Source organism: Camellia sinensis, chromosome 7 (genome assembly GCF_055761805.1).
Source record: "Camellia sinensis isolate YWXY chromosome 7, ASM5576180v1, whole genome shotgun sequence".
NCBI lineage: Eukaryota > Viridiplantae > Streptophyta > Magnoliopsida > Ericales > Theaceae > Camellia > Camellia sinensis.
Window position 1 is genome coordinate 122,416,613 of NC_138967.1, and position 14,319 is coordinate 122,430,931.

At 36.9% G+C, this 14,319-nt stretch overlaps 1 protein-coding gene across 2 annotated transcripts in view; it reads right to left on the reverse strand.

Annotated features, from left to right (window-relative positions):
- Positions 1 to 7,074: 7,074 nt before the first annotated feature.
- Positions 7,075 to 14,319, reverse strand: part of LOC114299094 (peroxidase 27) — a 56,028-nt gene continuing 48,783 nt past the window's right edge. Inside the window, exons 1-4 of one of the 2 annotated variants that reach the window (XM_028243776.2) lie at positions 9,454 to 9,814; positions 8,608 to 8,796; positions 8,206 to 8,371; positions 7,075 to 7,720 (exon numbers count right to left, since the gene is read on the reverse strand). In XM_028243776.2, coding sequence (XP_028099577.2) covers positions 7,314 to 7,720; positions 8,206 to 8,371; positions 8,608 to 8,796; positions 9,454 to 9,672 — 981 coding nt within the window. In that variant the 5' untranslated portion in view covers positions 9,673 to 9,814 and the 3' untranslated portion in view covers positions 7,075 to 7,313. Of the gene's footprint in view, positions 7,721 to 8,205; positions 8,372 to 8,607; positions 8,797 to 9,453; positions 9,815 to 14,319 lie in introns of those variants that run through there. The other variant, XM_082879248.1, reaches the window with a different exon arrangement.

Consider the following 14,319-nt stretch of genomic DNA (forward strand, 5'->3'; position numbering starts at 1 on the left):
ACGCGCCACCACGCCGAAGACACGCGCGCCCACGCGCTTCCACGCGCCTACACGCGCCGGATGCCATGCTGACGCGCCTGCACGCGCTATCACGCGCGCGTCGGCGGTGCTGTCCACGCACGCGCGCCGTCCGCGCCCGCACGCGCGCCGCGTGCTGGAGCCGCGCGCCGAGCCGAGGCTGAGCCGCGCGCCGAGCCGAGGCTGAGCCGCGCGCCGAGCCGATCCTTGAGCCGGCTTGCGCTGAGCGGCGCCGAGCCGAGCCGAGCCGTTTTTCCGCGCTGGCTTGGCTCTAAGGCTCTGTTTGTTTGTTTTTTAATTCTGAATTGCGTTAATTGGCCATAATTTATTCGTTATAGCTTTGTTTTAAGCATAGTTGGTACCCTTAGACTCAGAATTAATTTTTCTATATTATGTAAAATTTTGAAAATTTTACAAAAATATGTAATATTTTTCCTGTGTTAATAATGCATTTTTTTTGCTTTAAAATGCATCTGGTGTTGCATGATTAATTTTCTGGGGTTGAAATTTTTATTGTGGACTTCTGAAATGTTTTAATATCTACTGGTAATATTGTCTCATTTTATCAGTTTCTGGATTTTTTATTTCTAATTTTATGTGTATTTATTAGTCATTTAAAATTCCAGAATATTTCAGAAAAATTTCAGAATATTTCAGAACAATGTACATTTTAATTATGGCATAATCTGAATATTGTTTCTGTTTACTAGTTTCTGGATTTTTTATTTCTAATTTTATGTGTGTTTAATTAGTTATTTAAAATTCCAGAAAATACCAGAAAATTCCAGAAAATTTCAGGATGATGTACTTTCTGTTATGGCATAATTTAAATATTGAATACAGCATATTTTTTTTTTGGGTTTGTAATATGTTGTAATTAGAAGAGCATGATTATTTATTTATTTATTAGAATTCCATTATTAAATAAATATAGCATGAGTTATTTGTAGATTTACATTAAAATGCTATTGTATGGAATTTATCATGCTTTGTATATGCCATAGTCAGTGGGAGGTTATTCGGTTGAGAGAAATCTTTGTAGATTAACTCCCGAAAACCAATATTTTGCGCATAAATTAAACTAAATTTTGGATAATTGTCACTTGTGGCGCAAGAGATGATTACGAGCATAGCGAATTTTCGATCTTGCGACTTGTGTAATATTGTCACTATTTAATTTAGATTTTTGCGGCAAAATTATATTATGCTAATCAAATTAATCCCAATGCGAATTTCTCTCTAAATTGATTTAGCTTATGGAAGTTAATTTGGTTGACCTAGACTTAGTAGAGATGTTCAAATGTGAACAAACTAATCCCATTCTTTAGATGAGAAAAAGTCTTGGAGACTTTAGGTCAAACCTTAATTGAGCCAAAGTAAGGAAACATGACTCAAAGTCGCCGTGTTTTTGTTGCCTTGTTTGGCACAATAAAAACTAATGTGTGCGCTATAGTTAGCGGCACGCTACATAGTTTTGGTTGGCGAGTTTTGGAGTTATGAAATTAGTAAGCCCTCAATAGATCTGTATATGATCTTGACTAATGAGCTGCGCGGATTGACTTTGTAATTTGACTTGTAAATAATGTTACATCATTGGATGAAGTAACATTCAAGAGTCACGTCATCCAAGAAATGCGAGCTTAAATAAATTAGTCATTAAGTGTAAGACGAGTAGCCAGTACGAGCAGTGTTTTGCTCTCTACCCAATTATTGGGAGTGGATTGAGCGAAATTTCATGCACTATAATAGTGTGCGTTGAAATATCACGTGAAGTTAAAAGATTAGCGCTTAGAAGCTGCAAAATCTATTAACACTGAGTGAAAAGATTAGCGCTTAGTGGCTGCAAAATCTATTAGCATTGCCAACTTGTCTAAGTGTGGACACTTACTGTTTCCACACTTGAGTGTGAAACATGGATGAGGTGCTTCTTTGTGTGATTCCTTTACTAGGCTAACGTTTTGAATAACATTTACCACTAAGCGCAAACGTTGCAGCATAGTAATGAAAAGGTTAAGGCAGACAAGGTTGTTATGACTCTAAGAATTTAACGCATCGCTTGTAAGAGCATTGTGTTGAATTAGACTCTTTAGCCTAATTCGCGCTTAAGTTACTTCAGGAGCTATCATAGTTGATAGCTTATTCTCTCCTTCTTGTGGATAGTAGAATTAATTGCAAGTAACTATGAAGCGAGAAATAGAGATGGCAACAGGAGTATCGTCATCTTTCAACTAGATGTATTAAAGTGTATGGAGAATAAAATTGACTTGAAGGTGCAGGGGATTAGCACTTACTAGTTAAATTTGCGACTTAGGCGCAGTTGATATCTCCATGACATCCTTTTTATGATCTAGTGAATATGACTTAGTCGTGAGTCATTACCTAGTTGGGCCTAAACCTTTAAAACTTGTCTTCGAGAACTCACACATTAAGATGATTGGAATTAGTTTATGACATTGGTCATGAACCAGTGGCTTATTATACTTAATCACATTAATGAGATGATGACACGATGGTTTGAGTAGGCCTTCTCGGGCCCACTCGCTTATGACATCCTGCTCTCATGTGAATGTGTAACTTTGTTCGCAATGGGTGCGCACAAGTAAGTAGGAAAGCCGCAGAAGGTCATTTGTTTTGGCGCATTTAGTCCACTATGATATTTTGTGACTAGATATGTGTGAGGGTACAATAGCTAAGCCTCAATCTCGACACATTTATAGATTACGATACGCATCTGAGTCAAGACTATTTGATCTCCCATAAGTCAAAAGTTTTGAGATGATTTTTGACATTGCACATATGAGGTCGAGATCAATTAGATAAGAGTTTTTTGTGCTTTTAGTTTTGACCAAGGTGGCGAGTATCTATTTGAGTTATTTTTTCAGAAAAACTCTGTGAAGAGAGATGGATGCTTAGAACATTGATTATTCCTAGTACTCAACAACACACTGGTGTAGTAGAGATAAGGAATTAAATATTGTTAATGTTAGGTAGATAATGGCGCAAAATGTTTCCCAATTGGGAATTGCACTAGTTTGTTGCCTATATCCCTAACTAAGTGCCCTCCATATCAGATTTTACACTCCATTTTTGAGTAATGGGTTAGCAGAGAGCCATCTATGGGCGATCCATTAAGCAGCTTATCTTTATTCTACTTCTCATAAGATTGCGAAGTTAAGACCTAGGGTTCTATAGCGCATTATTGTATGCTGTCTTGTAAACACAAAGGGTCGTGTGGCGCATTATTGTATGCGGTCATGCAAACCCTCCGGGTCATGTGCATATAGGTAAGCAGCTTTGTGGTAGTGTAACTAAGTCACATAAAGTTTTATTAGTAAAGGTGACGTGAATAGAGTTTTCGGAACTCTATAAGATGGAGAATTCCAAGCATAGCGCTCTATGTAGCCTAGTTGAGAATGGAAAGAAATTTCCAATATCCTAGGGACAGTGGGAGCGATGTGTCTACTAATGGATTACTCCATTAGAGCAGAATACTCTACATTCTTAGTTGCGTGGTAGCAAATGTGAAAATTTTCCACGTCATCACTGGGTGATTGAGAGGGAAACATTCATGATTGCTCCGCAAGATGATAAAGAGCCTAGGATAATGCCAAAGGCTCTAGTCCCCTGTTTTTAGAAAGTGGATCAATGTTGCGCAGTTTAAGACAAAGTCTTTGAGGATTAACCATTTTTATAATTTGGTTGACTTTCCATTATGACGCAAAACTGTTATAAAGTTATGCGTAATTTGGATAGTCATTGTTGAGGCATAAGGCTCGCTAGATACCGAATGGTCGCATCATTGAGGAAAGTGTTGACCATGAGAAGACTTCCTCCTGGGGAGTGAGGTTATTTTGACTTAGGCTATGATTGACATAAGTTCGGAACATTGATTTGTGGACATTGTGACCCGTTTTTTCATTAGAGAATTGGATAAGTAGATCCGTAAGAATTTACCTTCTGCTTTTATGGTGAAAAGTTAGGAGCGCAAAAAGGTTGCTGGTTCCAATAAATCTTTTACAGCCTAAAACAGTTATCCAAACAGTGGTTCTTAGATTTCGTCAAGCCATGATAGGGCAACGATGATCGATGAAGACCACTGAGGCATGATCAATGGTCCAAAAGAAGTTTTTTCTTACTTAGTCATTATGAGCCAGGAATTTATAAGGTAGTCGCCATCTAGGGTGGGCAGTCCTCTATTTTAGATATGATGGACATGGGTGATGTAATTTATATGCTCGGATGTACGATCCTTAGGGATTGTTTTAGGAAAATTCTCGGTTTGTCTTCGATGACTTACATAGAGAATATCCTAGAATGATTCTAGATGCAAAATTGCAAATCCATTGACTTACCTATCGGTAAAAGCCAGAGCCTTAGCTATTGAGTGAATCCTCGGATTGTCTTTGGGAGGACCTATATTCCTTGATTTTCTTTGTAATGGGAGCCTAAAGTACGCTATGTGGGCGTATTCGGCATGATAAGTGTTATCTTTGGTAAATGGTCAACTGAGTTGTTTAGACATTGACCTTGCTCATTAGACTGTGGATAAAATGCTATATTAGAAGCATTTTAATTTGCTCCTTGTAAAATTCAATGCGCTAGTTGGGCGCATCTGCGCTAGTTGGGCGCATTAAGAATAAACGCAAATTGGTCACCAAAAATATCTTTAGAGAGGTTATTGCGCAAGAGGTAGTGATCTTAAATCATTTCATGTGAGGCGCACATGGTGGATTCCGTTGTGTATACTTATCGCAAGAGGTGCTGATAAGGCTTATGTTTGAAATCCATAATTGCGCAAGCTGTGGTCAATTTTTTTTTAAAATCGATCACTTATTTTGAGATGATGGGATGTTGACACTATTATGGTTTGTGTCATAATGATTAGCAAATGATGATGTCAGCAGGCAAGATTGGCTCACTCACACGAGCAATCGCCCTTGGCGCTTGGGAGCGAGCAAGGATGAGACTGGTGGTTTATTTTTATTTGGAGCCAAGAGAGGCTTAAATCATCCACTATGTATGTCGCCTTGGTTATAACCAAGATGAGGTCGTGTTAAGGACCAAACATGGATGTTAGTACCCACTTTCCATGTTGTGCCTGTTATGATTAGCCAGATGCGAGATCTCATTTGGCGCCTAGAAGGCGAGCAAATAGAGAATTCGGGTTAGACGCTAGAAAGCGACTAGACTAATATCTGTACGGTGTATCGAGTATGACGTCACTCTTTATGGAAGAGTTACTCCACCGTAGCATGTATTCATACTATATGTGCTTGGCGACCGAGTAATGAGGTGAGAGAATGGATCCCTGCTTCCTCACCGTGTGAGTCTTACGTGTCATTATTGATATGACTTTCATTTATGTACCCTTTTGTGACTTTTGACTATGTCATAAGGTAAGGGGTTGATGTTCTGCTACTTTGGTATGTTGCCTGCGGTCATGCATGATTCGGCCTTAAGGGACATCACTGGGAAAGCGGTCAATTCTAAACTAAATGGCATGAGTGCAAAGGGAAGATCATCTAGTATTACACCACTGTTGTATATTCACTGCCGGCAACTCATATCGCTCTGTATGAGAGACGAATTGAGTGTGAATATATTGCAAGAATTGAGAGGGTCAAACATGCTCTTTTTGAGGGATTAGAGATGTTTTTTGGACCGGTGTAATTAGATGGGTCTGGGGTATATGAGACACTATTTCTTTTCTTTTTTGGGTTGATGTCTCTATGCTGGCTCATTTTGAGTTTCTAGTATAGAGCTCCCACATGCAGGTGTTCTCAGCGGTCGCACGGTGCATTGGCTAGTATGAGATTGTTCGTTTTTGGGGAGATTGAGATAGAGATGTGGCAGTGTCATGCCAACTCATGTGCGAGTGGGAGATGTTAGTAATGGGCGCCCATGTGGCATGACCATTAAATTTGATTTTGAATCCTTATCCAAATAGGTTTTGATTTTGAAATCAAACCTATTTAGGATAACCACTCTTGAAACAGACGTTATCAGTTTGAACTGATATAGATAGATATAATATATATTAGATATTATCTGTATCTTAACTGATATGGATAGATATTATAATATATTAAATATTTGTTATATGGTTATGGGTAATCTAAGAGAAAAACAACGTTGAGTCTGTTTCAACCCATACACTGACTCTCTCCCAAAAACACAACGATCAAGTCTTTGACACTGTGGTTAGTGTGGGTGATATTCAATCTGTGATATCACTCCACTGCTGGGTTGGTTCATCAAGAAGTTTTCTGGAAGCACGTGATTTATGCAAGAAGGTTCTATCATCAAGAAGGTATGATCTGATCATTTTAATCCGCTGCATATTCTGTGTTTTTTGTTTTGATTTACAGTAAATTCAGTTGATGTATTTGCTATGATCATCTAGACAATCATTTCCCTTGAGAATGACACAATTTTATCCACTTGAGACTAGTGCAAACATAAGATTTATTGTTATGGGGAGCAGGCGTTAGAATTTGAATATCATCGACTATAAAAAGGAAAAAAATTATTGTGTTGTCTTAAACATGCTGTAAAAATTAATTGACTGGTAACTAAAAAGCTACGGTTTGTCTTCGTTAGAACGGGGTGTGGGGTGTGTGCTGTCAATGCCACCGTTTCATTGCTTGTTAAAAAAAAAAAAAAAAAAAATTTGAAATGAAACAAAATGCATGCAATTATGCTTCATTGGGTGTGTCCTGAGCCTATTTTAATGATTCGAATTGTTCATATTTGAACAAGGAGTGAAACGGTGACGATGCTGATGCTGTCGCACCCTGCATCTGTTAGAACGTTGGACAAGTTTTGATGCCAATGTTGGATTTTTTATATCCTTTCAACTATATTTAATTTATGGCTAAATTTTTCTTAGAACAACCTGAGTTTTTCACTCTAAGCCTTTATTGAGGATGGTCTTTCTTCCAGATTGGGATCCAACAAGGTATCTATTAATTTATTCACCACTAACAATTACATAATTTATGTATTTATTTTTGTAGGTGAAAATTAATAAGATCTTGTGATGATAAATGCATGGTAAAAAAAAAAAAAAAAAATCATCTTTATTGAAGGTAAGATCCGTGCAGATCAATACAATATACAGAAACCGATCAGGGAACTAGATATAGAACACTCACACTCATGGTAATGCCACAAATTTTGCAAAACCAACATATACATTCACACAAAACAAATACAAATACAAATCTGCTGCAGAGTTTATCACCATTTGGACAAAAATACTAAAAATGAAAAAAGAAAAATAGAAAACTTAGCTATTAGTTGATGCGATTACATTGTTTCCTGATTTCACCTGATTTGCCAGTAAGGACACCAATCTGACCCATCTTCACCATAGACTCTCCAAAGTCTTTCATGAAAGTAGATCCCTTTGAGGCTGCCTGAAGTTGGATATAAGCTTTTGTAGTGCTGTCAGTGAGAAGAGCTGCGTCGGATTGGAATAGTCCTCTTCTTTTACCCACAAGAGTGTAGTAATTTGGCTCAAATTTGTGCGTACTTCTCGGGGAGAGATTAACAAATGTAGTTGTATCTGTTGGTTTGCATTTACTCTTCAAATGAGCTATGTAGTTCTGGTCCATTGTTGGGTCCGTGTCGCCTTTGCCAGTGAAATTGTATAAGCGATTTACAAAGCTAGGACAGTGAGAAATTCCTATGGTGTGCCCTCCTGTGAGAGAAACAAAAGTGAATAAGTTTAGATTTTGGGGTGATTCTTACAAAATTTGCTATTTCATTTCGTCACTCAATGTTAACTGTTAGCAGCTTCTGCCGATCAAAAAAAAAAAAACTGTTAGCAGCTTCTTCTTCTTTTCTTTTATTAATGTTTGATACTAGAAGTCATCATCACAATTGTATTTTCTTCTAGCATAAGAAATTCTATGAACTCAAAAAAAAAAAAAAAAAAAAAAAAAAAATTATCTAATAAAGTGCACAAAATTTGAATTTCTGGTGCAGATTTAAACTTTATATAGGGTGAGCCACACATTCATATCAAATTTGATCCACGTTTGGAATTCAGTTTTATTCACTATATGTAACATTTTCCTATCGAAAAATTTCTCAGTGCACATAATCTGATCATGAAAGCGGATTGTGATCGAAATTTGTGCACATAAAAGAGTTGTTCTTGTGTGGATCAAGTTCTAAAAATACCTGATAAAACTGCAAGGTCTTTAACACTTAAACCCTTTGAGGCGAATGATTGTTTTAGTTGAGTAATGTTAAAAGCAGGAGATGGTAGATTATTTAAGGCGTCTGTAGCAATTGATATTCTTCCATCTCTTCGTCCTGTGGGGACTAACCAAGAGGGTCCATTGATCTGCAGAAAAAAATGAAATAAATTCATGTAGTAGTGAACCATTTGGCAGTTGATTCAAATGCTTTACGTCCCCAAAAAATTGTTTGTCCTCATGTCTTATCACTTATGACCACACGAACCAATTTTCTTTATTAAAAATTAACTGAAAATCAATTTGTGTGACTGTGACAAGGAGAAAAAAAACATTTTGAGGACTAGATTCATTGTTAGTAGTTTAAGAAAGGACATTTTGTTACCACAGAAACTGCATCTTGAGCTACAAGCGCTAAAATATCTGCACAGGAAACGATTCCAGGACACTTCTTCTCTAGTGCAGTTTTCACAGCATCGATAACTTGGAATCCTCTTAGGCTTAGGTTGGGGAATGCATCTTTCTCAGCTTGGTTTTTCTTGGTAGAGTTCAACAACACAGAACCCTCACATCCCTACAAAATAGAAGTAATTGTTATATCCAAGATCCTTAAATTGTCCATCAACAAAATTGCATTTATAACTGGATAATAATTGTTATGTTTTGTCCATCCTTGACTATATTAAACCATACGACCTTTTAGTAGCAGCATTACTCATGAAGATTGCTAAGTTGGTGGAGGATATTCTATTATGCTAGAATGTAAATAATGATAAAACATATCAAAACTTGTCTAAATTCATGCATGTAATTTTTTTTTTAAAATCGTTTATAATTGAACTGGTAAATATTGCTTAAATTAAAACATAGATGGATATTGCAATTATGACATAAGAAGGAATGAAATTGCCATTCTATCAAAACCATAGATTTCATAATAATTTTAGTCATGAAACTTTTAGTAGAAGTTACAAACACCTCTCCTTCTACCTCATAAGTGGTAAATAGAAACTGTACTAAATATTCTAATACAGATTTATAAAATAAAAAAAGGATATAAACAGCTCCATAAGCTGCACCAAACAGCCCCAACATGAATGGATAAAGGAAAAAGAGAGAAGAAACTGTTTTGTCACGTGCACAGAAAAATACATGGAATAGAGACAAGTTCATTGTGGAGAAAAACAAAAAGGAAAAAAAAAGAAAGAAAGAAGAGGCATGAAGTACATGCCCTAACAAAACAATCATGGAAATGCATTCTCAACAAAGGAGCTGCAAGAGTTGGTGCCCGAGAAATAAATTTTTTTGTTATCTCTTTGACAATATGCTCAGCCGAGGGGCATGATGTTTTGTAGAAGCCAAGTTTCAAGCCTTGTGCATTAGCATCTAAGACAGAAAAAGCAAGCATCAAGTGAAGAAAGAAAGGTATGAGAAGCTTTGTGTTAGCCATTGCCTTTCAGAGAGAGAAGAAACTTGGGTTATGTGGTTTGAAACGCTAGGAAACACATCTCTGGATTTTAAAGGTAAGCTGAGGCCTCGGAATTTTCCATAAAAGAGCTGTCATACGGTTCATTATTTTGAATTGTCATATCCACACATCACAAGAAAGAATCTAATTACGTAGATTAATTTAACAGTCATGCTAGGTATCATGAAAAACCTTTCATGAAAATAATCATGAAAGGTTTGTGATCTTTGGATTACACTTAGAATGAAGCACCACACACTAATCAAGGTAATCCAATGATCATAATTCTTTCATGATCATTTTCATGAAAAAAATTTCATGATTCCTAACTTTTCTCTTAATTTAATAGTGTGGAAAAAAAGAGGGTAGGTTGATTTCTAATCATATTTGCTGAAGCTTTCAATGTGCATGGTTTTATTTATTTGTTTTTTTAATTTTATTTTTAACTTTACAGACTGGATTGCAAAAAATAAAGCTTCAACTAAATAGACCATTTTGTTAGAATAATCCTACATAACAAGTGGCAATTAATACCATTCAAGTTGCTCTTAAGATCATACTGAGTATAGATGTGACTCTTTTTGTTTTGTTTTTTTTTTTTTTTTTCTTTTTTTGGTCTCCTGTAATTTAGTTTTCTTTTTTTTAAATGTATTTTGCTTTGAATTGACTCTTCTATGACAGTAGCTAAGATAGGACAGAAATAGAGAAAAGAAAACTGTATCAATCATCGACCTGCATTGAGAGTTTGTGATATTTTTCATCTTTTTAGTTGTAAAAAGTACCACTCATGATTCATATGATATTTTTCATCTTTTTCCTCACTCATGACTCATATGATATTATCACGTGGGTAACGTAAAAGGTAAGCCTTTGAGAGGGAGATTTTATAATATGGTTTTGGGTCGTGGTTGTAGCCAGGCAGGGATCGGACCAGGCGTGTGTTGGTCAAGCTAGGTTGGACCGTTCTCGAGGAGGTTTGCTCAGATGAAGTCTAAACCCGATCTGGCCGAGATGATACTCTGCTAGCCCGGTTTCCATTGGTCGCTTGTTTAGCACGACGAGTAAAGTTCTCCGCGGATTCGCTCAACCGAGCACGAGCTCGGCCATAGCGGAGGGCTACTGAGCTCGGTCGTAATAGAGCTCGGCGAGGGGCATCGTTTGTCTCGTAAAGTAGTGCGGTCGCAAGAGGCAGGGTTAGTGCCACCGGGCAGCCTGTTCGCGCCCACGCCGTTTGGTGGTTTGATTAGGTGGTGTTTAGCTGAATTTGCGCTGACACGTGGGGGAACGTGATAGGAGAGCAGGTCTACATGTCATCGGGTGAATGGATGCAGAGGTGAGCGCAGAAAGTATATAAACATGACTACGTCCCCCATGCTTGGATGGATCATCAATTGGTGAGAGAAACTCTAGCATTCAGTCTGCTTTTCTCTTTCTCTCTCTCTCTCTCTCTCTCTCTGAGTGTGTGCTAACTTGATCGTCGGAGGGGTTTTTTGGCAACATACCGCCGGGTAGCTCACCGTTGTTGTGTTCGCAGGTTAACCGGATCGAGGCGGAGCTTGGACACGAGGAGTACGGGCGGTATCAAATATCTAGTACTCCCCGTACAATTGGCGTCGTCTGTGGGAATTTGACAGACAAAACCTTGTCCTCCAAGCTTCTCCGGTCATCTTTTATGGCGAACCACGACGACATTCTATTATTCGCCATCGACGGCATCACGCCATAGTCCGTTCGGTGCAGAGATGGCCTGTCCGCCATTCCGACGATGGCTGATTTGGAGACCTCCACATAAGGACTTTCCAAGGATGCCCGAGACAAGCGTGCAAGGAGTTTTGGGCGCTCTATCATTCCAAAAGAGCGTCGCCGACGGTGAGATTCACACACTCAACACTTGGAAAACAAGCTGAGAGACCAAGATACCATCATCAAGAAAATGGCAACGGAGATGGAGGCCATGAAACGCCAGATGAAAGGAAAGGACATCGCTGGAGTGGGAAATCACAGTGAGCACGCCCATTCCCGCCGTTCCGGCAATCTTAATAGACGTCGCACCCATTTACTCTCCGTCACGAGAAGCTTTAGAGCTGGAGACTACGTCGCGACGGCGACGATATCTCGCACGCAGGACAGCAGGTACCACCCTTCACGCCCGACGACGACATTGAGATATTCTAGCTCCGACCGTTCGAAAGACTTGAGGGATGTGTTGGAGGAACGCACCCGCCGGCAGGAGGCGCGAAGGGTGCCTGTACTGCAGCGGCTGGTCCCTAAAGGGCAAGCCAGTGAAAAGGTCACCATGCCACAACCACGCTTGGCGGCACGCGCGCCACCAGGCAGAGAGCTAGCAAGGCTGAGCGCCACCCATTTTTCCGTAAAGATCGAGAACACACCACTCCCCCTCGGGTTCCATCAACCAAAGTTCACACTCTATGATAGAAATACTGATCCATATATGCATGTAAGCCACTTCCGACAGGTTATGGCTGGGCACAAGCGAAACGATGAGCTCACGTGCCTTGTTATTCCATCGACTTTGGGCAAGTTGGGCCTAAAATAGTTCGAGAGACTGTCGAAAGAGAGCATCGAGAGGTGGCAACAGCTGGCAGAGGCATTTGTTACCAGATTTAAGACAAACGCCAAAACACCCAAGGAAATTGACCATCTCTTGAGAGTAAATGTGTATTGATCCACATTTCCTGATTTCCTTATTCAAAAAGAAGGATTAAAAATGTGTATTGATCTTAAACTCAGACACAAAGCTACTAAAGATAAGCATAAGGCTAAATATGAATTAGGTAATTTTTGTGAACAATGTAGTTTACCTCTTGTTGCACCTTCCCGTAGGAAAACACATAAAAAACATAGTAAATCCCATTACAAATATTCAAACAAGTATAAAAAGAATTATTCACCTTTGAAATCAAATGATAAATTTTATACTAAACCTAAAAAGAAATATTACAAGAAATCACATCCAAAAGCTAAATCTAATAAAGATATTACTTGTTACAACTGTGGTAAAAAATGTCATTATTCTAATAAATGTAAAGAAAAACAGAAATTAAAAGATAAAGTTAATCAACTTCAAATTAATGATGAATCAAAAAACCAATTATTTGCAATCTTTCAATTAAATCAATCTGTTAGCAATTCATCTCCTGATAATTCTAATACTTCATCTAATTACAATTCACCTAGTGAAAATTCTGATAATAATATAGAATTAGGATGTAATGATATTTGTTGTAAACCTGTTAAACAAATTACTGTTCTTACTAAACAAATCAAGAAGAAACTGCTCTTATTGAATTAATTAGTAGACTTGAAGATTCTGAATTAAAAAAGAAATATACTGATAAATTAAAATCTTTGTTAATCAATACTAATCTAAAACCTAAGTTTGATAAGCCTATTGTTAGTCTATCTAAAACCTTAGAAAGATTTAAAAATAAACACAAAGAAGTTACCTTACAAGATTTACAACAAAAAATTAATCAGATTAAACAAACCATTAAAGATCAACAAAATAAAGATCAACATTTAGAAGATGAAATTATTACATTAAAACTTAATAAAAATTTAAATAATTTCAAAACCAATAATGTTTCTCCTAATGAATCTGAACATGAGTCTGATGAACCTACTAACCCTGCTAATCTTTTATTTGATAATCGATCACATCAATCTCAATCTCATAATCATGAAGATAATAGATTAAATCTCCTTAATAAAATCCATATTCAAAAATGGTATTCTAAAATTAAAATAGTTATTAATAATTTTGAATTAGATATTATCGCTTTAATTGATACTGGTGCCGATCTTAATTGTATTCAAGAAGGATTACTCCCTACTAAATATTATGAAAAATGTCGTGAAAAATTAACTTCTGCTAATAGTAGTAAAATGCATATTAAATATAAAATACCTAAAGTTCATATATGTAAAAATAATGTTTGCTTTAAAACTTCCTTTGTTTTGGTTAAAAATATGACTGATAAAGTTATTTTAGAAACACCATTTATATTTTTACTATACCCATTTACCACCTCTAGTGAAGGAATAATTACTCATGTTTTAGGGCAATATGTTACTTTTAAATTCTTATCTCCTCTTGAAATATTAGAATTAAATCAATTAAAAGATTGTTCTATTTCTCAAACGATTAATCGATTAACTCGTCATTTAAGATATCTTAAAGAAGAAATTAATTACAACAAAATTGATCAACAGTTAACTAATCCAGTTATTATTTCTCAAATTAATGAATTCAAATTAAAATTAGAAACTACCATTTGTTCTACTACTTACCTACTGCATTTTGGCATAGGAAAAAACATGTAGTCACATTACCATATATTAAGAATTTTCATGAAAGTCAAATTCCTACTAAATCCAGACGTATTCAAATGAATCATGAATTACTTGAAATGTGTAAAAAAGAAATCAATGAACTATTAAAAAATCGAATAATTAGTCCAAGTAAATCACCTTGGTCATGTCCTGCTTTTTATGTAAATAAAAATGCTGAATTAGAACGAGGTGTCCCTCACTTTGTCATCAATTATAAACCATTAAATAAAGTTTTAGAACTATTCCTAATAAAAAAGATTTGATTAAAAGACTTAG